At 55.5% G+C, this 24,406-nt stretch overlaps 6 protein-coding genes across 6 annotated transcripts; 1 reads left to right on the forward strand and 5 right to left on the reverse strand.

The window, feature by feature from the left end:
* Nucleotides 1–1,805: 1,805 nt before the first annotated feature.
* IUM83_16803 (RING/U-box superfamily protein) lies at nt 1,806–2,637 on the reverse strand (the record flags this gene model as incomplete). Its single annotated transcript, XM_067941713.1, has 2 exons — nt 1,806–1,837; nt 2,061–2,637. The coding sequence occupies 2 exons, from the start codon at nt 2,635–2,637 to the stop codon at nt 1,806–1,808; spliced, it is 609 nt and encodes a 202-aa protein (XP_067781220.1).
* A 1,993-nt stretch (nt 2,638–4,630) lies between these two features.
* On the reverse strand, nt 4,631–6,577 carry IUM83_16804 (uncharacterized protein; the record flags this gene model as incomplete). Its single annotated transcript, XM_067941714.1, has 1 exon — nt 4,631–6,577. The coding sequence occupies one exon, from the start codon at nt 6,575–6,577 to the stop codon at nt 4,631–4,633; it is 1,947 nt and encodes a 648-aa protein (XP_067781221.1).
* Nucleotides 6,578–6,810: 233 nt separating this feature from the next.
* On the reverse strand, nt 6,811–8,832 carry IUM83_16805 (Integral membrane ankyrin-repeat protein Kidins220 (protein kinase D substrate); the record flags this gene model as incomplete). Its single annotated transcript, XM_067941715.1, has 2 exons — nt 6,811–7,998; nt 8,092–8,832. The coding sequence occupies 2 exons, from the start codon at nt 8,830–8,832 to the stop codon at nt 6,811–6,813; spliced, it is 1,929 nt and encodes a 642-aa protein (XP_067781192.1).
* A 629-nt stretch (nt 8,833–9,461) lies between these two features.
* Nucleotides 9,462–10,927, forward strand: IUM83_16806 (Cyclic nucleotide-gated channel cone photoreceptor subunit alpha; the record flags this gene model as incomplete). The annotated part of the gene is made up of 2 exons (XM_067941716.1): nt 9,462–10,802; nt 10,907–10,927. The coding sequence occupies 2 exons, from the start codon at nt 9,462–9,464 to the stop codon at nt 10,925–10,927; spliced, it is 1,362 nt and encodes a 453-aa protein (XP_067781193.1).
* A 9,372-nt stretch (nt 10,928–20,299) lies between these two features.
* IUM83_16807 (putative Poly(A) polymerase) lies at nt 20,300–21,013 on the reverse strand (the record flags this gene model as incomplete). Its single annotated transcript, XM_067941717.1, has 1 exon — nt 20,300–21,013. One exon carries the CDS (start codon nt 21,011–21,013, stop codon nt 20,300–20,302), a length of 714 nt encoding a protein of 237 aa, XP_067781222.1.
* Nucleotides 21,014–21,046: 33 nt separating this feature from the next.
* On the reverse strand, nt 21,047–21,549 carry IUM83_16808 (uncharacterized protein; the record flags this gene model as incomplete). The annotated part of the gene is made up of 2 exons (XM_067941718.1): nt 21,047–21,315; nt 21,399–21,549. 2 exons carry the CDS (start codon nt 21,547–21,549, stop codon nt 21,047–21,049), a joined length of 420 nt encoding a protein of 139 aa, XP_067781219.1.
* Between the last annotated feature and the right edge of the window lie 2,857 nt (nt 21,550–24,406).

Raw genomic sequence — 24,406 nt, forward strand, 5'->3', positions numbered from 1 at the left:
CGCAGATTTGCCCTTGATCTTGAGCGCGCGCAGCTCCAAGTGGCGGCGATAAGACCGCCACTTGGCCTCGCGCTTCAAGCAGCACGTTGGGCGCCTTGGCGGCAGCTGAAGCTGTCGAGAGGGCGAGGGCTGAAGACTGGCCGACGAGTTCGTCACCTCGTGATGAACGCTGTGTGTACCGCCGAGGGATCAGCTAGCACCGACTTCGCTTCCTCACCGCGTTGCTCAGGTGTCGCAGCCCGTGGAGCCCGCGCCACCACCAAAAAGGCTCACCGCAGAGACGCGCACGGCGGTCCTCGAGGACAGCCCCGATGCTCGCTCGACCCACCCATCACCTACACTCCAGCCGGCCCATCTGCAAGACTTTTGCGTCAGCCCGGAGAGACGAGCCCGCGACATCACGTGAAGCTCCTCGACGTGGCGAAGAGATCTGCCGGCCGGCGACCCGACGAGAGGCAATGCGCAGGCGTGTGCATCCTGCCGAGAGCCGGCTGCCGCGACCAGAGTTGCGGCCGGCACGCCGCGGCGTCATGGCGCCGGCTTCGGCCCGCGACCGAGTGGGACGCTTGCCCGGCGGCAGCAACAACATTATCAAGCGGTCTTGTTGTCTTTTGATCTGCTTGAAGGACCGCTGTTGATGCGGCACACCGGCACCAGGCGAGGCCGGCCATCGTGCTCGTCAATCCCACCGTCTTCGATGCCCGCAAGAACTTTGCCCGCGGGGTTTTGGCCCTCTTGACGGGGGACACCTTGGCGCCAACAAGCCCCGATCTTGGGGTCACCGACACCTTCGCTGCATGCACAGCGAATTATGGCTAGTCACTTGGCCCGCGTTTGTTAAAACAGGCGCGACACCGCGCACGCCAGGCTGCTTGGTCGGGTTGGTCGAGGCGGCTGGGATCAGCGCGCGGAGGTCGCAGCGCGCGTCAGAAACAAGAGCGTCATGCCATCCTACACTGACGTCGCTTGCTAGCACACCCGCCGGACTCTGGCCAAAACTTGTCGCGGTTGCACCGTGTCTTTCTGATACGGGCGCTGTCCGATGGTCACCACGTGCGTGAATCGCGTGATCAAGCCATCCTCGGCATCAACGGAAGGACGTATTTCTCACGCAGGGGTCTCGTCTTCCTTTCGGCTCCGAAATACTTCGTAGTAATGGCGGTAGCAATAGGAAGCGAGGCGAGCTCTAGATGAATGAACTAGGAAGAACGTTGGGGATCGATGCACTTTCAGCATGAATTCATTGTCCTCTATCGGTCTCTCTTAAGTCTATTACTCTCGTCTCTAAGTACTCTTTATCTACAGGATGCAAAACCTCTCGGGTGTATAAGTTAGGAAGGTGGCTTAGCACTCGACCAGCTCGGCGAGCGGGTGCGCGTTCGAGCAATCCACGAGTAGCACGTGAGCGAACTCCTCGAGCATGCGGCAGCGCTTGTGCAGGTAGCTGAGCTCGAGGCGGTTGAACCAGCGGCTGTTGGCGTCGATGGGCTGCCACGCCACCATGGACTGGCGGAACTGGTTCGGGTCCAGCGAGCACACGAAGCGGTAGATCTCCGAGAAGCGGCGCCAGCGGCTGAAGTAGCGGCCGTCCAGCTGCAGCTCGATGAGGTACTCGGCGTGCTGCGCCTTGGAGCCCTTGGCCTCCACGATGCGGAAGCTGCGGATCTGGACCTTGGCCGCGATGTGGCGGTGCGACGGCAGCACGCGCATCCACGCGTACTTGCTCTGGTGGTAGGGCGTGTCGTAGTCCTCGCGCAGCGGCGGGAACGTCCGGCACATGTCGAACGTGGCGGACATCTCGCGGTTCAGCATGGGCGTCGTGGACGCGGATTGCATGCTGGCCGAGGCCGGGAACGTGGGCAGCGAGCGGCGCGACGAGTAAAACATATCGCTGCTGTTGGCGGACAAGCCGGCGTCCGACACGTTGTCGGCGTCGTCGTCGAAGTCCTCGAACCAGCCCCACTCGTAGCCGGCGTCCCCCTCCGTCTGGTTGTCCTCCTCGTCCTCGGGCAGGCACGTGGCCTCGGACGAGGACGTGAGCCGGTCCTTGGTCAGCGGACGCAGGCCCTTGGCGGGCGACGTGAAGGCCTCCTCCACGTCCACGACCTCCTCGCGGCACACGGGGCAGCACGTGCCCGACTGGATCCAGCGCTTGATGCACTTGGCGTGGATCAGGTGGCCGCACTCGGACAGCTGCGTGTCCACGTCGTCCGCGAGGCACACGGGGCACGTGGCCCCGACCAGCATGCCGACGCAGCGCTTGCCGCGCAGGATCTCCTCGGCGCGCGCCGTGATGCGCTGGCGGCGCTGCTCGTCGTCCTCGTCCGCGTTGCTGCTGCTGCTGCTGCTGGCGGTGGCGCTGTCCTCCACGTCCAGCACGCTGGCGCTGCCGCCTGCGGCCAGCAGCTCCTTGGCCCGCACGGGTGAGCTCAGCGGGCGCTCGCTGCAGCTCTTGCGCAGCGCGCGTTGCGCGCCCGAGCGGCGCTTAAGTGAGGCGGTGCGCGCGGCAGCGCTGGTGGATGCCTCGACCTGCTGCTGCTTGTTGGGCCAGATCCAGGCCTGGCCTAGCGTCTCGTACGTCTCGGGGTGGAGTGGGGCCGCCATGCTGTGGAAGAGCGCGTCGGCGTCGATGCCCATTGAGTGAGTGCAAAGCCTGTTATGGTGCGCCCGCCGCTCCGTATTGGCGCTCGGCTGTGAGGAGCAAGTTGGCGAATGGGACCGGCACCGGCAGTGGCGAGAATGGGCCGAGCTGAGCTGCGGGCAGGCTTCATCTGCATATCGGGCGTGCACGGCAAGCGACAGGCGATGGGTTAGGTGGCGGCGGCGGACATAAGCGCCGTTGCTGACGAAGGCGCGTGCGTTTGCGCGGCACAGCAACAACGAGGCGATCGATTGTCGAGCTCCAGCGCCTGCCGCCTGCTTTGTCTTTGGCCTGGAGGTGCGCGTTGCTTGCGGTCTGCCTCCGACCGGATTCCTCCTCCCTATGGTCGAGACCGAGGCGCTGGCAACACCTGCGCGGGGCAAACACCTGCGTGCTAAACGGCACCGCAGATGATCAAGAGGATCTCTCAATCAATTCATCGCCAGCAGCGACTGCAGCGCGGCCGTCTTATGCCTGCAGCAATCGCGCAGCGCGCAAATGTCCGGTCCCGGCCGACAACTTCAATCACCAGCGGCGGGCCTCGTCTCCCGTGGCAACAGCAGCTCCCCCAAGCGATGTTGAAGTCTCCGCTCGGCAGTGTTTGAGAAAACCGTGCCGAAAAGCTTATCCCGGATGCGAGCTTCGCAGGCGTGTTAATTCAGCGCAGCAGCACTCACAATGCAAAATTAACAGCAGTCGCCAGTGTATCAAGTAGCGCCGCGACATCCTCGCCAAGCACCATGCAAAAACGGCCGCAGAAATGAGAACAGCGGCGGCCACCCGATGAGACGTCCTCGAAGGCTAGCCGTCAAGGCTCCAGCCAAGCCGACGACAGCCACCCCTGGCGCATGTTGTAGTAGAGCTGCTCGACCAAACACCGGCCGAAGAGAAACGCCACATGGCCGGCGCCACCCAGGACCGAAAACGCCTGCAGCTCGACGCACTCGGTCACGCCAGAATCCACCACCGTCGTCTCCGTGTTATTTCAGAACGGGCTGCAGCGCGGCAGTGCTGTTGACGGCCTTCCTTGTGCAGTGCTGGATAGTGCCAATGCAGCTAAATATCTCACCTCTGGGTGCTTTGTTTGCTCAAGACGCTTCTGCCGGCGCGCTTCAACTCGCTCGCCCCTCTCTGCAGAGTCTGCAAATATCACCGCGTACTGCAACTGGGCGCGGCAGCACTGCAGCCGCGACCGCAGCCGCGCTGATTTCCTTCTCCATTTGCAGCGTGCAGCAGCTTGGCCACACACTCCGCCCTCGGCTCGTCTACATATATCGCCGGTTCGAGCATCTTCAACTCGTGCGATTCAGATTCAGTGGACGAATGCGCGGGTGGAACGGCAGCAAAGCCGGCCCCCGACTTGAGAGCACGCCATGCTCGGCATGTCGTGTCGTGCATGGCGTGCCCCGAGACACCGGAGCTCGCGTGTCGGAGCGGCGCCGTAATGCAGTGGATTTTCTCCTTGCTCGGCGTCAAACGGACGACTGCGCTCTTCGCCCGAGCGGCTTTCGACAATCGACGAGTCAAGTTCAACCTGCGGTTTAACGAGGTGGCGGCAACGTCCGCCGTAGAGCAAAGTCCGCCGTGGCGCCTAGTCCGCCGTGTGAATACGCAGCGCCATTTTGTACATGGTAACCGCTGAGTACGGGGAAGCAAGGCTGAGTTGCCTGCGCAACTCACGCCTGCGTTCCTTCCAGGAAAAGAGCTACCAGCGATCGCTGCTGGGTGCCTGGTGTACAGCGTGCCGCGACGCGGGGGTGTCACATGAGCAGGTTCACCCGCCAAGTTCTTGTGGTGGGTTGTTGGTTGGTATAGGATTGAATGTTAGTCCGGCACTCAATCTAACGTTGGGCTTGACATCAATAGGCGTCGCAAGTACTGTGACGATAAGAAGCTCGTCGTCCACAACTGCTATCGGTTGTTGTTGTTCGCTTGGGGGTGATGGTAGCCCTTCTCTCTACCTTCGCGATAGGCCGGCGAGGACGCAGCTCACATGAGCTGGTTGATGTACACGTTACGACAACGCGAGTTCTCGAACGTGACGACGCGGAACGACGGGTTGGCCTCCGCGATCTTGACCAGCCACTCCTTGCAGGCGCCGCAAGGCGCCAGCGGATTCCGATCTGGCGGTCCGCTCGCGCGCATGATCTCGTCCACGGCCACCTCGTCCATCGAGAACGTGCGTGGACGCTTGGGCTTCCTGGGAGACGTCAAGTTGACGTTCTTATTCTCCGGTCCGCGCTTCCCGCGTCCTCGGCCAGTACCACCGACACCGTCTCGCTCCGCTTGAGCGCTTGGAGTCGCTGTTGTTACTACTACGGCCGACGGTAGGGAGCTTCGCTCAGCCGAGCTCTGCACGCCAGCAGGACGAATCTGGACCTGCAACGGCTGCGCGACTAGCTCGGTCGTTGTGCCAGGCTCAGTTGAAGTTGAAGTCGCCTTGTCAAACGTAGCTTCGGCGTCAGATGGCTCCCTCTTGCCGTTGTCCTTGGTAGCAGGCCCTTCTCGCTCGCTCCCTCTGGTCTCCGACGCGGTGGGGCTGGTGGCGTTGCTGCTGAGGCCCTCCGCGGTGAGGTTTAAGCCCAGCACAGCGATCATCTTCAAGGCGCGGCGACTCAGCGTTGGATCGCTGGCCAGCGCGCTGCCGATCGCGTTGCGCTCTGCACACAACGATCCCGTAGGCATAGAGACTTCGCAGTTCATCCCGCGCTGCACCACGATCGTGGGTCGCTCGCCGACCACGGCGGCTGGTTTCTCAATCAACAGCACCGCCAGCACGGGTTTGCGCGACTTGCGCAGCCAGAAGCTGGTGACTTCCCCGTCGCCCTCAGCCGCAAGGAACTGGTCGCGGAATATCCGCATCTCGCGGACGACCATCTGCGTCATCGCGTCCGCCTTGCTGGGCGCAACTAGCGGCGAGGCTTCAATGTTCTCGAACGAGTGGAAGTCCACGTCCGCCATGGACAGCATGCGCTGGTGCCAGAACGTCTTGAGCTGCCAAATGTGAAGGTAGGACGGCCTGTACATGCGCAGCGACGCGTTCAGCGCGCTCAGCCGCGCCGGGGGCCCGTCCGCGTAGGCAATAGTGACGTGGAAGTGCGCCTTCCAGGCCTCCCCGCATCGGTCCACGAGGGTCTCTCGATGGGCCTCCAGCAGCGGCCTCAGCTCGCGCGTCATGAACTGCACATTGTCGTCGAAGCGGAAGATGTTGGAGCCGGAGTGCACCTGGATGGCAGTCATGTGCGGGTAGTACTGGTGCACGAACAGCGCGATGAGCTGCGCCGTGATCTCCGTCGAGTTGCCGCTGCGCGAGTGCTGCACATTGCGCGGGATGCCGGCGCCGCTGATGAGATAGACGAGCTGGCGACTGCCCTCGGACTGGAACTCCTTGAGCACCTGCGTCCACTTGGGCAGCAGCAGCGCCACGAGCGGGAAGTAGACGGCCGTGATGCCCACGCGGTCCCAGTGCCTCTCCACGAGCCTCGTGGTCTCCACCTCGCCTCTGAGCTGGAAGTCCCGCAGCAGCTCCTCGGTGCTGATGGGGATCGGGGCGTCCGCCAGGTTGAAGCCGATGGGCGACGCCGTCTCGTGGCAGCGCGCCTTCCAGCGCTCGCCGGGCGTGCTGATGTCCAGCAGGCTCGGGTGCAGCAGCGACGGCGCCTCCGGCACGCTGAGCACGGCGGCGGCGTGTGTGGCCTCGCGCTTGGGGTGGCGCAGCTGCTGCACGCGCTCGAGAATCTGCTGGCTGGTCTGCTGGAAGAGGCTGAACTTGGGGCGCCCCAGCACGCTCAGCGGCACGGCGGCGCCGTCCACGCTCTGCTGCGCCGGGGGCACGCTGGCGCCGTTGCTGCTGCTGCTGGTGGAGCCGTCCTGACGCAGCCACGAGAGCTCCACCACCAGGTCCGAGTGCGAGATGTTGTGCACGAGGAACTCCATGCTTCAACGCAGCCGCCACCTGCGCGCGAGATAATACCAAGATGCGAACTGAGCTCAGCAGAAGGCGCGGCTTTGCTGCTGCGGCTGTCGTGTCGCCGACGTCACGCTTGGCTACATCTGCTTGAACACCACATTGATTGATTGACTGCAACTTGCTTATCACTCGGCCTGCTCATCTAAATTACCGCCTCGCTCGCTGCTCGGTTACTTTACTAGGTTACTCTGTGCTGTCTTCAATCCAACAGCTCCGCTTGCCGTCGACCAGTATCCCAGCTCAACAGGTCCGTGAGCAGCGACACCACGTCCTGCGCGACTTCGACACCGAACTGGATCGCCGACCCAGCCGCATACGTGCACAGAGCGCCTTGGATGTCGGCCATGCGCCGCAGCTGATGCAGCATGCGCGGGGACATGGGTGTCCGCGTCTCCGTCGTGAATAGCCCGCGGTACTCCGCGCTGTCGCGCAGCAGCCCTAGCTGACCGGTCACGTGCAGCGGCCCGCCGCACTCCTGCTTGATGCGGTGAAGGCTTGGTCGCAGCTCCAGGCTCACACTCAGCAGCACCTCGTCGAGAATGCGGATGCCTTGCTGCACCACGCGGTTGGGCTGCGGTGCCGCCTCATAAATTAGATAGCGCAGCTGGCGGTCCCACATGCGGCACAGCGGTAGGAACAGCGCGATGTTCTGCAGCAGCGGCTTGGGCAAGCGCAGCGTCCGGTCCATCAACGTGTTGTATTGCTGTCGCTTGCGGTTCTTGAATGCCGGTGTCAGCTCTGCGCGCGATAACACGTACAGCGTCGACAACCGCATCAGCGTGTAGCACCTCTGCCGTCGGAGGTCCTCGCGCATCAGTCGAAGCTGGTTTTGCACCGATATCTTTAAGAACAAGTCCACGTGCCCTCGCCGCTGGGCCGTCTCGGCCGCCGTCTTGTCCCGATCGTCCTTGAGGAAAATGTCCGCACCGGCCGTCATGAGCGCTTCGACAGCGGCAGTGTGGCCACGCTTGGCAGCGAGTAGCAGCGCCGTGCTGCCTTGCCGGGTCTGCTTGTTGACATTGGAGCCCGACTTCATGAGCGTAGTGGCGATGTTCGCGTGGCCGCGCTGGGCTGCCAGCATGAGCGCCGTCATGCCCTCGTTGTTCGCGGCGCACGTGTCGGCGCCCTTCTTGATGAGGAACTTGACCACTTCGTCGCGCCCCTCCTGCGCCGCGCGCATCAACGGGGTCGTGCCCTTCTTATTAGCGTAGTTCTGGTGGCCTCCGGTCTCCAGCAGCATCTTGACGACCGGCAAATGACCGAAGTGGGCTGCCGGGATGAGAGCCATGTTCTTCGACTCTTCGTTGGCCCCGCACTCGAGCAGGAACCTCGTCATGTCCTCCCAGCCCTTCTGCGCGGCGAGCAGTAGAGCATAGGTGCGCTTCTCCTGCGGGAGAGATCAAGCAGAACAACAACAACAACACACAAGACACGAGTGAGTTTCTCAGCAGCAAACCCTCCAAGCACCACAGCCACGTACGGTCTTGAAGTTGACGTCGGCGCCGGCGTCCAGCAGCAGGCTGCAGAACACGCGGTCGTTGCTGCGCACGCCGATCATGAGCAGCGTGAGGCCGGTCTCGTCCTCAGCCGTGAGCAGCCTGGGCAGCAGCTCCTCGGCGTTGCGGGCCTTGCGCACCGTGCGCATGCCCTTGTGCAGCTGCTGCAGGCGCTGCTCGCGCGCCATGTTGAACAGGAAGGTCACGACGTCCTCGTACTCGAGCTCGACGGCCACGGCGCCGTCGCACAGCATGGCGCCCGAGGGCTCGAGCTTGACCATGGACAGCTGCTGCAGCTCCTCGTCGTCGGTCGTGGACTCCTCCGCGGCCACGGCCACCGCCATGGGCATAGGCTCGTCGGGCGGCGCCAGCACGAGGCTGCTACTGAGCGCCTCCAGCGCGCCGGCGGCGGCCGACACGGCCTCGGCGCTCGCTGGGTCGGCCAGCGCCTCGGTCTGCGCGTCCAGTCGGCCGCGCGCCATGAGCAGAAAGGACGACATGTCGAGGCGTCCACGCGGCTCCGGCTCCTCTCTTGTCGTTGTCTCTATTGCGGCGGCGGCGGCGTCGGGCCCGGAGGACGACGCCGACGCCGACGACGATGACGCCACGCGGAAGGCCTCGGCGGGCGGCGCGGCGGGCGGCATGGACGTCGACGTCGACGACGGCGGCTCTTCTTCGGCGCCGAGACGCGCGCGCTTCCTCGGCGGAGAAAGCCCTTCGCTCATGGGGGAGGGATCTGGGCGGCGCCTGCTGTCTGCGGCGAGGGAGACGGCTGCACAGAGCGAGAGAGAGAGAGAGAGAGAGAGAGAGTTAGACGGTGTACGGCTAGCGGAAGTGGCGCGCGTCGCCTTGCCTTGGCTGTCGGGCGCTGGCCGTCGCTGTGTGCGAGCGCTTCCTCCTTCTCTTTTATAGCGAGGGGAAAAAGTCTCTGTGACGGCGTCGTGGTCGATATTTAGGAAGCCACGTGACTCGGCGTTTGTATGCGATTGAGAAATTTCGGATCCGCGCGAACACGCGGAACCGAGCGGCGCTTGTCACGCGTGCCTGCTGTTCCTGCTGCTCCTGCTGCGTCAACTGAATGGCGCCGCCGCGGGCTCACCGCTACCGCTGGCTGCCGCGCGCAGGGCTCGCACCAAACGGCAAGTCGCCGTCCACGCTGCGCTCTCCTCTCTCCGCCTTCGCTGGACTGATACAGTACATGTGCTATACCATTGTTAATACTGCGTCCAACTAGTTGAAGTGACCATCACTCCTGTGCGCATTTTGGTTTCCGCGGCGTTATACTGGCGCTCACTATCTTTAGGGCGCGGCCGAGTGCGCCGCAGCAGCAGGACGAGTAGGCCACGACGCCGCCATGACGCAGCCCGTGCCCGTGCCCGTGCCCGTGCCCGCGAGCGAGATGAGCTTCCACAAGTCGCGGCGGTCGGTGGACCGCCAGGCGCCGCGCAGCTCGATGCAATCGGCCTTCGACCGCATCCGGCGCAGCACGACGATGACGTCGTCGTCGCCGCTGCGCACGTCGCTCACGCGGCCGCGCTCCAACTCGGTGGAGCTGCTGCTCTTCGAGGTGCAGAACGCGCTGGACCCCAACTCGAGCTTCGTGCACGCGTGGCACCAGCTGCTGCTCGCGGGCGTCCTGTACGAGATCACCATCCTGCCCTACCTCGTGGTCTTCCGCGACAGCGGCGTGTCCAGGGCCGCGGCCGAGCTCGCGCTCGTGTACGCCTGCGAGCTGCTCTTCCTCGCGGACGTCTACGTGGAGCTGCACATGGGCTTCTACGAGGGCGGCGACGTCACGCGCGACGCCACGAAGTCCCGCCTCCGGTACCTCAAGTCGCCGCGGTTCCTGCTGGACGTCGTGGCGCTCGTGCCCGCGTCGCTCTTCCCCGTGCGGAGATCCGCGTCCATCGCCTTCTACGAGATGCACAAGTTCCTCCGGATATGGAGGATCCCCAAGTACATCGCGCAGCTGGACGACGTGTACGCCAAGTACTTTGTGGTGCTCAAGATGTTCAAGGTGCTGGTGGGGATCCTGCTGCTGTCGCACTTCCTGGCGTGCATACGCTTCCTGTTCGGGTACGACGACGATGGAGATGACCAGTGGCTGCCGCACAAGCCCGACCACGAGCAGACGCCGCGCACCAAGTACTTGATGTCCATCTTCTGGTCCTTTGGCGTGATGACGGGCCTGTTTGAGGGCGAGCTGCCACATACGATAGCAGCGTTTATTTTCACGATTTTCGTGGCGATCTGTGGGTTTCTGCTGTTCACGTACCTGTGCGCTATGTTCTTTATGATCTCCAAATGCGAAAGCGGCCAAAATGAGGCGTCTGAGGCACGAATAAACCAGTTCAAGCACATGCTGTCCTTTCATCATGTTCCAGAAGACCTGCAGAACCAAGCGATTGAGTATTTGAAGCGCTATTACACGTACACAGAGTCCAATGATCGTGAAGCGATGCGGTTGCTGTGTCCGTCTATCCGGAAGGATATTCAAGTCGCGTTGATGAAAGACGCAGTGGCTAAGGTCGTCATTTTTGAGGGGTGCAGTGACCAATTCATCGTCGCCGTTGCCAGCCTGCTTGAGATGATCTCGTTACCAGCCTTTTTTGTTGTATTTCACGCCGGGGACACAGGTGACGCCATGTATTTTGTGAATTCTGGCGTACTCCACGTTCTCGTGAACGGCGTGAAAGTGAGGGAGGAACGCAAAAACAATTTTTTCGGAGAAATGAGCATTTTCTTGAACCGTCCTCGCTTTGCCACTGTGGTAACAACAACGTATTGCACGTTATATAGACTTGCTCGATTTCATCTTGAGCGCGTGCTTGATGGCTATCCAGAGTATGCCCAATCGATCCCAAAGCAAGTGGAGGCCATGGCACAGAAAATGTTTAGCGAGAACGCACAACAATATCCAGATACCCGATTGGTAACGACGGGCAAAAAAAAAACGATCTCCAAACTTCTTCGAAAACATGTTCAAAATGAAACGGCAAAGCCGTCACTGGAGTGGGTGGTGGCAAATGAGATGGCAAGAACGGATTCAAACCTGCAAGCTCAAGCGACAGAGGCAAATGACGCAGTATCTACCAAATCGGATTTGTCCATTAATGCCATTTCGCAGACTCCACCACATCAAAGTTTTGCGAAAACCCTGAATAGTCACACTCACGAACCGATGCAGAGAACTCCATCCCCGACAGCTGATCTAATCCCCACTGAACCTCGATCACAACCCCCTCGGCCAGTAGAAGCAGTCCCGTTAGCTGGAGCTCGCATGGGCAATGAGTCTGATAACTCAAAAAAGTCGCCGAGTCCCCACACCCAACTGATTGCAATTGTGCCCCCGCCAACTCAAGAGGGGCCTGTCAGAAAAACGAGCTTGAGGATGCTACCAGTGATGCAAATGGTGGCTGCACAACTGACTTGGAAACGCGATCCAAAGGCCCCGTTTTGGTTGCTGCACAAGGCAATTGATTTCGAGTCTACTAAGCGGATGTGGTGGATCCTTGCACTGGAGATCAATCTTGTTTACTTTTGGTTCGTGATTCCGACACGCCTGGTTTTTGCGATTCTCAACTACAGAAGCTGGACAATTACTGTCTTGAACGTGCTGATGGAAATAGCGTTGTGGATAGATATCTATCTGAACTTCAACTTATCATACATGGAAAACTCGGAGAAGATTTGGGATACAGCCTGGACAGCGCGGCGATATCTACGAACTAAGTTCGCGTTTGATCTGCTGTGCGCTCTGCCACATTGGGCAATGGGTTCGGAGTTTCTTCGCCTATTGCGCTTGCTACGACTTTGGCGCGTGAAGGATCACCTTCAGGAAGTGGACGAATTTCTGCACCTAGACAACAAACGACGTTTGATGTTCTTCGGCTGGTTGATGATCATGCTCTACCACACTTTTGCTTGCTTGCACTTCAGCATATCGTACTTGGAAGGTTTCAGCTCTAGCGCTCACGCATGGCTTCCGTCAAGCGATTTACATTTACGTCGGCTAAATGAGTCATACTACATCGACTCGACAAATGTGACCTACGCAGTCGGCTCTTCTGCGATCACTGAAATCGGACTAAACCAATATTTTCGCTCGCTGTATTATGCGTCCTACGTGATTACCGCCCTAGGCAGACCAGTGGAACCTGCTAGCGATATCCAGTTTGGAGCTGCTCTCGTGTTCATGCTGATTGGCTTCTTCATCACAGCAATTGTTGTCGACAACGTCCAAAAGAGATTTACAGCTTCTGCGTTCGAGCAAAAGGAGTTTTTCTCGAATCGCACGCGCATCCAGCTGTTTCTAATGCGACAGAATGCACCGCTTGCAATACACAAACGAGTGAGCGCTTTCCTTGATTTTTGGTGGTCAGCTCACCGTGGGGCTGTCATCGGGTCGTTGCTAGAAGATCTCCCCACGACCATCAAGAATGATATAATGAAAAACATATGCAAACCAGCACTGCAAACATTAGCACTATTGGCAGGAGTCCGCCCGGTACTAAATGAGTTAGAACAGGTACTGGTAGACAACGTCAAGTTCATCCTCTACGGACAGGGAGAGGTTATCTATCGCCAAGGAGATTTTGCAGGTGGGCTGTTCTTCCTACTGGAAGGGGAGCTTTGCGTGATTGCAAACGGAGGTGCACCCCGAAGTATCCCACAAGGAAGCTTTATTGGAACGGCAGTGTTGGACTTTGACAACAGCTCACCTAGCTATTTAGAACGCGTAATGGCCATTAGTGGGTGCATCGTTGTCTTCCTGTCGCGAGAACACCTACAACTGATGCGGGTTACTTTTCCTGCTCTTCCAGATGCGTTGGAGGCGCTTGAAAAACGATTTTTAGACCCAAAGTTTCTGAAGGCATCGGAAATGGCGACTTCAAGCAGGACTACAAGTGGCCGCCCTTTCATTTTCGCGTGGTTGGCCGATCTTGTATTTGATCCAGATTCCGGAGTTATTATTGCCTGGGAAGTTTGGGTATTTCTGATGATGACGTTGCAGTGTCTGCTCACTGTTTCTATAATGTGCTTTCGTTTACCTTCTAAAACAAACGAAAGCGCTGATATCATCGTTCTTTTAATTGAGGTGATATTTGTGATCGACATGTTCGTCAGGTTCCGACTTGGTTTTCATGAATTTGGAAACAAGGTCATGGATTCGAGAATGATCAAGAAAAACTACGTCCATTCACGTGTTTTTGTCATCGACGCAATTGCCTTGGTTCCACTTTTCTTCATCGATTGGGGCTTGGTCGGACTCGGTCAGCAGAGCTGGGAAATACTCAATTTGAACAAACTGATTCGGCTATTCAAAGTACCTGCGCAATTCGCTTCCCTAGAGAACAAGCATATCAAATTTACCCTTCAGCTCCGCCTTTTTAAGTTGGTGTACTACACGTTCATACTCTCCCACACTCTGGGATGTTTTTGGTTCGACTATCGCTCACACGTTTCTCATATTCATAGATCATGGGATAACGAATCCACGCACGATTCACCTGACACTATCGGCATATACTGGCTACCAGAAGAGTCGTTACTTGAAAAGGGGTTTTCTTTGCAGTATTTTACTTCACTGTTTTGGTCATTTGGGGTAATGTCCGCAACTTACCCTGGTGAACTACCGAAGACCACATCTCAGTGCCTGTTCAGCACAATTACTCTTACATTAGGTTTTTTTCTGTTTGCGTACGTGATCGGAAACTTCTCAGATATCATCGAGCTTATGGACGCTGAGAATCGAGAATACTACGCGACTTTGAGCTCGTTCAGGCATCTACTTGGACATTTCAGCCTTCCTATTCCGATTCAAGAACGCTTCAAAGCCTACTTTTTCTTCAAGCGTTTTCATTCAATCACGCAGGAACACTTGCTCGAGAGCTGCCTCCCTCCGTCTTTGCTGACAGACATTCGCATGGTACACCTCCAGCCAATGATCGTGAAAGTTTCATTTCTGTCAGGTATGAATGGGAGCGTCACACGAATGCTGGTCTCGCATTTCAGCCAAGTAATGGTCGTCAAAGACGAGTTTGTTTACAGGTATGGCGAAGAAGGGAGTGACATGTACTTTGTATTTGCTGGGATCCTCGACACGTTAATTCCGCGTGAGGAAGAATTAAAGCAACGCTCTAGTATGATCGGTCGTCGACCATCAGTTAGCCTCACGAAGAAGCCGAGTATTAAGCCCATGCTTTCAAGTCGCAAAGTGCACCCCCGGCCACAATCAGAGTGGACTAGTGACAAGTTGGATATTGGCGAGTTGACAAAACTGAATCAAGTTACGGCGGGGGATTATTTTGGCGAGAACGCGTTGTTTGTTGACAGTGTAAGGAATGCCTTCGTTCTGGCAAAGTCCACATCTATTCTGTATAAATTATCTCGGAATTCGCTTGAAACGGTATTCAACCGCTATCCCGAGTGGAAGAAGAAGGTGCTCCGAGTCATCAACCTTCAACAGCAGCAAATGCGCCTAACCCACATCGCGAAGCAGGAGAGACACAACTCGATTGGTTCAACAATGACAGAGGAAGACCTCATGAATGCGTATGCTGAACGAATGGAAGAGGCAGTCATATCAGCTCGATACAAGCGCTCAAGTGCTGCTAGCGCAATTAGTAAGCAAGAAACAATTTCTCGCCAGGTAGGGCCAGAATCACCTCCCCCGGCCAAACCTGGAGAGAAGGTACAGAAACAACGTTGTGGCATACCTCCATTTGTTTCAGTGCTGTTTCGAGGTGCCCCAGCCCAAAGTTCCTATCACGTGGCCTGGATCAAAGTTATCATTTTTGCGACCTTGTTCATGTCGATTGTTGTGCCGTACCGCATTTCATTTGACTCGATGGATCATACGGAGTGGTTACCGGTAGTCGTGCGGGAAGTGGAGATTTTCTGCGAAGTGCTTTACCTCGCAGACATCTGGATAAACTGGCGTATACAGCGCTCTAGTGAGTCGGTGGACTTGTACGAGCAAGATCATCGTGAATCCTACAAGAGCGAGCGATTATTATACGATATTGTGTCCGCTATCCCTTTGGACTATCTCTTCTCAAGTTTTTCCACCGACCCGCTGTACCGAATCAACCGCTGCCTGAAGCTGCGGAACTTCTTGCACTATATGGATGAAATCAATCGCCGAAGCATTCACAAGGAGCTTCACCGCCTGCGAACAGCATCAATACTGTACGTTGTACTTATGTACTGGAGTGCATGCGCGTACTTTGCCATCGCTGTGTACGACCACTTCGGCGACAGCTGGAACGCGTGGCTGCCCGATGCCAGTTTAGCCGATCCGGAGGGAAAACGTACTTTAAGGTTGTTGCGAGGGTGCTTTTTCGCGACAACATCATTTATCAAGAAGGGCAGAACCTTCCGGCCAGACACAATCTTTCATTTTGCTTTTTGCATCGTTGTATGCTTTATCGGACTAATGACCATGGCATTCATGATCGGTGAATTCGCTAACCTCTTCATTTCGTACATCAATAACGAGGTGGCATACCGAAAGAATCACATCGCGGTTGAGCTCTATCTAGGGCGCTGGAAGATAACGGGCGAGCTGAAAGCGCGTACGCATGCCTTTTTGTCCTCATTATGGTCGTCGCACCGAGGTGTAGATTACCAGTCCTTTTTAGAAGATGTGCCATTGTGCATCCGGACGGATTCGATCCTCGTGATCGCACAAGCACCGCTTCGCTCGTTCTCCAACGATATTTTTCGACCTTTACCCCGCAGTGACGACATAGGCATCGTTGACAAAATAATGCAGGATATTGCGCGTCACCTCAAGTTTGAAGGATACCCTCGAGGAGAGAATGTGTTAGTGGAAGGGAACATCACGAAGTCGATGTATTTTGTCGTGCGTGGTTATCTTTTTTCGTCGAGCGAATCCTATCCGAACCGTGGCTCGTCGTTTGCTAAAGGAACATACTTCGGTGACAAGGGGATACTGGTATGTTCAGTCAGCACTTGTACTATTCGCACACTACGCGCATGCGATTTATTGTCTTTGGGCCCGGATTCACTGCTGCACGTGTTTCAAAGTCATCGTGTGACCAAGTTAGTCTACGAGATAGCGATGCAGGCAGTGCAAACTGTCCGTGCCCGGGACCGTGTGTCATCTGGGGTGACAGCTACGGAAACAGAATGGGGCGAAGCATTAATCAGTGCAATTCGTCTCAAACACTCCGAACTCATCGAAGGCAGTCCCACGTTTGCCGATATTCCAGCAGGGGAGTTTTTGGAGGACGAGGTTGCTGCTGCAGTACGTGCGCATAATCTGGCTCTGGAGCAAATCGAGTACTATACGTGCCTAGAGAGAGCAATTGATGCTTTTGGCGCGTTCCGATCCCTCCTCCAGCTTATAGTGCCCAACGGGCAGCTGCAGAATCCGGGCGGAGCAAAAGTCGAGTTACCAACCTCCAAAACAAGGCCAACATGTGAAAGTGAGGTGATGACCGATGATCAGAAACTGCAGGCGTTGGAGATTATTCGACGGGTCTTTCACAGAAAGTATAGCAGTGTTGCACCAGTGCCCACAGCAGTCAGCAGTAAGTCGGTGGGCAGTCATCGGTCCAAGCGAGAAGCGTCTGTCCCCTCCGAGGTGGCAGAGAGCTTGGTGCAGCATGAATTAGCTCGTTTAATTCCCCCGCCAACCATAAAACCGCTTGAGAACAGATCAGCGCGGGAGTCCGCACGAAATGTGGCTTCATTTCGTCAATCAGGTCGGGCTTTACCAGGGCCGCCACCGCTGGAATCAGCGCACATGGACCAAACTCCTGAACTCGAAGATGATACAGTGACTAGTGTTTAGCTCAAACCCTCCAGATTCTCGAGGTCTACGATGATGTATGAAAAAATATAACTTACTACGAAGGGCACGAATGCCTCCGCCGGGAATGTCGGAGTTCTACATACTTCGTCAACGAAATTTTCACCGCTGACGAGTAAAGCATGAGCGCGACGAAACTCCCCAATGGTACGTTTGTTCGACTTGTTTCTTAGAACGCTGCCTACATCGCGTGCTGTCTGGGACGGATTTTGAATGCTGAAGCGCCACGGTTCGGAATTTCCGATGCCCCACAGAAACGATTAGTGTAGTCAAATTGCGTCGCGTACAACTTGAAGAGGTCGATAAGTAGGCCAGGCAAGGTCATTTCCGCCGTGATCCTGTGATTTCCTGTGATTCTCAGTACTTGGGTGAAAGCCGCGAGCGACACCGACTTCCTCACAAAAAGTGATACTGATTCCGTTGATGTACACTGGCGAGACTCGAGCAAACTCCACAAGTCGGGGATCTTGCAGGTTTGGTAGTACGCCCACAAGTTGCAAGTAGTAAATGGCGAGCAGTACAAACGAGTAGGAGCTAAGGAACCCCTGACGTGTACCAACAATGTCACGCTGCTTGGCCCAGTGCTTCAACTCAATACCCAATGCACGCGCTCGGTCGTCGAAATTTGCGTACGCGCGCGCGTAAAAAGTAGTGTTTCGCGTTGCTATCTCGTTGTTGATAGACAAATCGCAAGATTTCTCACGACCATTGTGTACGTTGAATAATACGAATGAGGGCGCGCCGAACCATTCAAACACCTCGCAGTTTTCAGCAGCTTGCAAAAACTTGGCTCAAACGGTAGAAATCATCGACTCGGGACTCATCAGTTACGGCTATCTTGTGGGAATCAGCTGCGTTGTCGAGGGGGAAAATGGGCTCGGGTAGGGGCGGCAATTGCTTCATTGTTGCATTGTACAGCAACCGCATGTGGTGGTAATCGAAGAATCGCAACACGCAGCGTACGATGGGGATAGTTATGAGTTGTGAATGAGGGGCCACTGAAGAGCGCTCTCAGCTCCTTCTAGGTTGACAGAAAGCATGTCAATGCTTACCCTCGCCTCATCTTGTAGCTGCAGTAGTTGTTGTGATCGCTTCGGTGCCGTTTAATTCGTCCTAACTGACGACCTAAACTGTCCTAGTTGTCCTAAAATTCAAATATTACCTAGACATAAATCGTCCAAAAACACGCGTTTTAAATTACGTCCTACTGGTTGTCCTAAACTCGGTTAGGACACTGATTACTACTACATATGACTACATTAGGACAATTAGGACATTAGGACAGTTAGGACATTTAGGACAACCCAGGGAACTATAATAAACACTAACTACTACTTCTATCTTTAGGACATTAGGATATTTAGGACAACCCAGGGAACCATAATAAAACACTTTCTACTACTTTTTATCGTTAGGACATTAGGACAATAGGACAGTACGGTCAGACAGTACTACTATACTGTTACTATAGCATACAACTTACGTTAGGACAATTACAGAATACTAAGAAGCATCGCCCCTTAAGTGGCAGGACACTCGCGCGTTGGCTCTCGCCTGCGGACTTCGCGACGGGGGGCCCGCCCCTCTCTCGCTTCGCTGCGCTACACTCGGGGAGCGCCGCTACGCGGCCTGCCCCACCCCCCTTACGCAAAGTCCTCGACTCACCCAGGCGCGGTGTCCAGGAAAAAAAAAATATCGGGTTGCAACGCTCGCTACGCTCGCTCGCACAGACACGCCCCCGCCTAATTGGCGGGTGATGGAAACGGGTGAATGCACTGTGTGAGGCTTGCGCTCGCATCCGCTCTCCCTCGCCCGAAGCATGGCTGAATGCTCAAATACTTTACTGCGACAAGTGCAAGATTCAACACAAAACAAACGAAGTTGTCCTAATTCGGACTGTGTTGTCCTAAAAAATTCAGTTTAGTGACCGATAGTGACCGTAAAGTAAGGGCGAGTTTAGGACAAATAGGACGTTTAGGACACCAGTTAGGACGTGTTATCTTCTACCATCGCTTCGTCTTCATTTTAGGGGTGAGCCATTTGTACATGAAGTCTGGATTCGCCGGTGGCGAACCGATGATCTTCCCAGTGCTGCAACCACAACCAAGAAACACTAGTCTAGATCGGGCAACTGGTGCCTCTGAACTTTGAGCAAGACGCACACTCAAGCAAGAGATCTCAGGTAGCAACGCGAGGAAACACTTCACCTGGTCACAGAGCTCTTCCTCGTACGATTTATCGTTGCCATTCCACAACCACATCGTAGAAAGGTGAGGTACCTTGCCATCAAATTTTAAAAGTAGGATGTTCATGCAGCGGCGCCAGAGCAACTGATGCTGGATTGTGCAGCGACAGATTACCAGCTTCGTCGTGTCCTTTATTACTTGACCCCCCCCCCCCCACCACCACCACAACGTTTGACTGCACTGTTGGCAAGACGATACGGGTTTAGATCCTTTTGCTGTACTACCTCCTGAGTCAACATGTCAAATAACTGGATAACATCCTCGAGGATCATTTCGGTAGGCCCGGCCTTAGTTGGTGCCATAGGATCCGATGCGAGCTCTTCAAGAGCCTAATTCAAGAACCCAAATCTTCAGCCGCCCTATCACTGACACGGAGTGCTGACGGTCCTCGTGAGCGGACTTTTTCCAAGTGCGATTGCTACGAGCTGCGTGTACAACCTCTTGGTGTACCAATAGGTTTGTGCCTACAGCACCGCTAGGTTCTTTGCTTGAGGGTGTTCAATATGACGGCTTTGCCACCTTCGCAAACAGACTTTGCACTGTGCAAACTTGAAACAGCATATCTGGTCCATGTATTAAGCTGCAAGGAATACACTCTATGGATTAACTTATTCCTCCCTCAACTACTGCTCAACAGACCATGTCCAAAAAACTCCCACTCTGCACAAGCAATTCATGAGCTCAACGCATCTCGTGGGTGATCTTCTGTTGGCCGTTGAAGTGGAGCACGCTGCCAAGGTCACTCGATATTTGGAGTGGGTCCTGAATGCTCATGCGCCACGACTTCGCCTTTGTCCCCCAAAGCGAGGTCTTCAGCACTGGTTTGTTGGGGGTTCGGATGGCCACCGCATGCTTGACGTAGTCGAGTTGCGAGGCGTAAAACTCGTAGAATCCTAACAGCAGCCCTGAGAGTGATGTATCTGAAACGCCTGTGAGCTCCAGAAGTCGTGGGTCTTACAGGTTCGGGAGCACGTGCACAACCTGCAGGTAGTATATGCTCAGCGGCACGTTCGAGTAAGACCTCAGAAACCCCGACGCGGGGTCACTGATACCACGCTATTTTGCCCACTATTTAACAGCGAGACCCAATTCACGAGCTATGTTGTCCTAAGATGTGTACGCGCGCAATAGTCGTGTATTTCGCAGACCCAATTTGTTGTCGAAGCACAAATCCCACTTGTAGTCGAGGCCACCCTGTGTGTACTGGAAGCGAATGACGGGGACGCGTGCGTGAGAGGTTAGCGACTGGACCTTGAACTCAGGTTCAGCCTCCAAAGTGGATTTGAGGTAAAAGAGTTCATTCTTTCGACGCTTGCTCTCGCGCAACAGCTTAGCCACAGGTTGGGCTCTTGAAGAAGTGACGGGTTCACCGTCTAACCGTGCTTGCTCGTAAATGTGATCAAGTAAAGAGGTGACGGCTTCATCAAGTAGCTCCATCTGCATTTCGAAGAATGCCGCATTATCTGGTTGCTTTGGATCTTTAGAAGTGAAAAGTTTGCCGATGCCATCAAAGGCCTGCAAGCGCACCCTTTTCATCTGGCCGATATCCGTATCAACCATCGTCCCCTTCTTCTCTTCGTCCCAAATCTTTCGATCCGGGAGCCTCTTAAGATAATAAAACCCCAGCATCTCGTTCGACAACTTGCGTCCACGACACGGACCTTTGGTCAAAACACTCATGTCCACATCCGAGTTCGACGAGCCATACAGCGACAGTGACCTGCCGAAAACTTCCACTTTGCACCCCGGCCACATGCCGTACACCGTGTACTCAACGTCCTTCGCAACTTTGCTTCTGTTCGCTTCCTCTCGGGAGCTCATCTTCGGTATCTGCTGCATCTCCAAAGCCCACAGTCACTCCGAGTCCGGCTCCACCGTTGCCACGCTAATGATTTGTTGTCCATCACTGGTAGGCTCCTCAACTAGCAGCTCCACGAATGTGGCCACCTGCTCGCACGCGGTTACTGCCGCGTCTCTGGCTTTGCCTTTCCTGAGCCAATGCCCCGCACCAAAGTGCTCGACCTCCAGTAGCTCCGTCCACTCGTAGAGCTCCGCCTTATCCCCCGTATTCGCCCGGCTGACGAGCAGCTCCGTGGAGGTCTCCACCACTTCGGCCACTGCCGCTTTCTCCAGCATGCCCACAACCCGCGAACCGGAGTCGGCGAGTTCCCGGCGCAGCGTCCGAAGCTCTTCTCCCACCTCTCACCCACGCTCCACAACGGTTGGCGAATGGGTTCCTCTGTGTCCGCCTCCGTGCTGGTGCGACCTAGTTCCACGCGCAACCGCTGGCGGATCGTGAACCACGGATACACGCGCTCGCACGCCTCGCGGCCAAGCGGCGTCGCCACGTCGGACAAGTCGGCGCGGCGGTCCAGCAGCCACTGGGCGAAGATGAGGCCCCACCCGCCTCGAACCACGGCGCCGTGTAGTAGACGTCCGGGACGTCCTCGAGAGATATCCTGTCCTGCTTGCTGACCAGGACTTAATTTATCGAATGGTTTCGCGTCGATGAGGATATCTGGACCGCGATTTGGTTCGAAGGCGATCGGGGTGCGTATCCTCTCGGTCCCATCGGACCGTCAATCCTCAATGAGACTCTCATCGCTATCGAAGCCGCACCTCGATGCAAACGAAAACACAACCCAGCCGCAACCGATAGTGTCCTGTCCCCAGGCCGCTTCATAACCGCCTCAAATGCATGGACGAACTAACGTAGAATGCCGAATAGTACACGGCGGTCTATTGTTATAAACCGCACTTCAGTGCAAGGGACGGTGGGAGATTATTTATCAGGTCGAATACGGGTCGGGCTTGATGCTTAGGCCAGGCTTTTCAATACTCAAAACTAGGTGCGTTTCGGCGTGATGTAGAGACAAAGAACACAGGATGGACGGCATCTGTGCGAAGAAACCTCAGAGAGACCGTTTGCAATCGGAGCGGGGCAGAGGTCTACAATGGTCGGCGCGTGGGCCAGAGTAGTTGCACTTCGAAGTAGTTATTATCTATTTACCGACGCCTTGCCCGCCATGAGCGAAGCGAAATTGGCGGTGTTAACGAGGAGCTCACCTGTCGAGGGCTTCCCCCAGGCCCGACCCGTACACGACGGTCGGGTCCCGACCCGATAAATAGTTTACCGTATTGGTGTGCTTCATTAACGGAAATTACGGAATAATACCCCGGGCACTATTTAATAGTACCCCTCACAAAATCTCGAAAGGTTACTCTGTATTACCAAAAGGCTACATCGCTACCTTAGCTTACTCGTCGATCAGTGCAGCATCATCACGAGCGTCGTGCAGCTCGTCCAGGTTAAAGTCGTCCATATCCTCGTGGCTGCGTTCTATAGTGAAGTGAGGTGTAACAAGATGACTGGTCATCAGAGCAGGGTAGGGTACGTGAGTTACTGTAGGGTTACTACCGGGTTACTCTGAGAGGGTACTATTTGGGTAGAGGGTATTAATCGGGAATTTCCGTTATCTTAGGTGAACTTACTGTATTATGCGTGAGTAAAGCGAACTCGGTGAGCTACATCTAGCAGACCTACGAAGGGCCTGTAAAATATCTAATCGCTACATCTTCGCACGTTAGCTCTAGTTGCGTGGGTGTATGAGACTTGGTTTTGCTAGTACGTCGTGGATTGGTACATGCTACAATAATAGTTTCCGTTACCTTGTGCAAAACTTACTTATTCACCGTGGTAGTAATAAAAGCGTGCCCAACGCCAACAGAACGTGGTATCCCTCGCAGCACATCAACGTGTTATCGGTTCTGCATCTCTAATTCTTTGACACATACCGGTTAGCATACCAACTTCTGGCTGAGTTGTGTAAGTCAACTACTCACGATTTAATATATTTTTCTTTCTTAACCTCTCCTCCCCCGTGCCATCCTCCTCCACCTCCTACTACGACTTACCGTCCTTCCCCACCCCCTCCTTTTAAAAAGCAACATCTACGGCGGTGTTATGGGTGCGACTGAATACTGGTCGTGCCAAGCACGAGTAGTTGTAGAAATTTCCTTTTATCACACCCAACTCGCCATTTCGCTCAAATCAACCGTCTTCATCTGCCAGCAGTGCAGTCCAAGTCGCAAGCGCACGGCACCGTGCTCAACCTCGTCATGTCCGTCACGAGCAATAGGACTGCATTTAATTCTAGACCTGACCAGAACACGCGCGACAGCATCTGTTTGTTGACTCTCCTCGTACTACCATAATGAGTGACAAGAAGCGACTGTGAAAATTAGTGTTAGCTTGCCTTTGGTACACAGTTCGTGGCTGCCTAGTAGCAGCACAGAACAAGAAGAGGTCTCCGATATGGCACACTAGTGACGAAATCGAGGGATGAGGAATTCAAACAGGATAGTGAGCCTCCGAAAACTAACAAACTCGACATACTTTCACTATCACCAAGCTCGGGCTATGAGTGTAGTCGCAGTGAAGGCGCAATTTCGAAACCTCTCTATTATTGTTGTTTATGTGTTGTTGTAGGAGAAAGCACCTCGACCCACAAAACCCCCGTTGAATACTCTTGACTACACGGGCCGCAGACATAGAAGGAGTCTGCACACCGCAGGTTTTTATCCGGCAGAACTCTCTTAATTCTCTCATATAGTCACAGGCATCATGGTCAAGACCTCGACCACCACTCGCTAGCTCAACAAACACACTAGTCGGCACTCAACCAGTTTCACCTTTCACACACGCCGTAGCAAACAGAGTGACCACTAAACGCACTCAGCGTCTCGCAGTGTCCCGTAGTTCTAGTAGCAATCACAAATGTTAATAGCTACGCTACGTGTGCTGCGACGCTACCTTGCCGGGCCTGTGCTCGTCCCCCGCTTGCCGTTGTTGCCTCACCTGCGGGTCCGCGGAGGCTCGCGCGGCGGCGAGCAGCCGAAGATCGAAGTTCACAAGGCCGGGGCCAAATGTACTACCCAGAGACGTAACTCACTACGCACAAACGTGTATATTGGCGGAAGTATGCAAAACAGTTTCTCCAGGATCCTGTAGGATCTATGGCGAGATCTTGTGTCCGCCTGTTTGGAAAACTCGCCGAGTTAATTTCGGGAATGGGTTATTCCCGGCCTAATTTCGGACGCGCATTCGGATTCGAAGGGCTATTAAACAGGTCAAATATTATGTTTCACGGCTCAAGACCGAGCCAAAACATCTTAAGAGTGAAACGTCACGCGATTCGATTCGACGTTGCATCG

The sequence above is a fragment of the Phytophthora cinnamomi genome, assembly GCF_018691715.1.
Source record: "Phytophthora cinnamomi strain GKB4 chromosome Unknown Contig119, whole genome shotgun sequence".
Classification (NCBI taxonomy): domain Eukaryota; phylum Oomycota; class Peronosporomycetes; order Peronosporales; family Peronosporaceae; genus Phytophthora; species Phytophthora cinnamomi.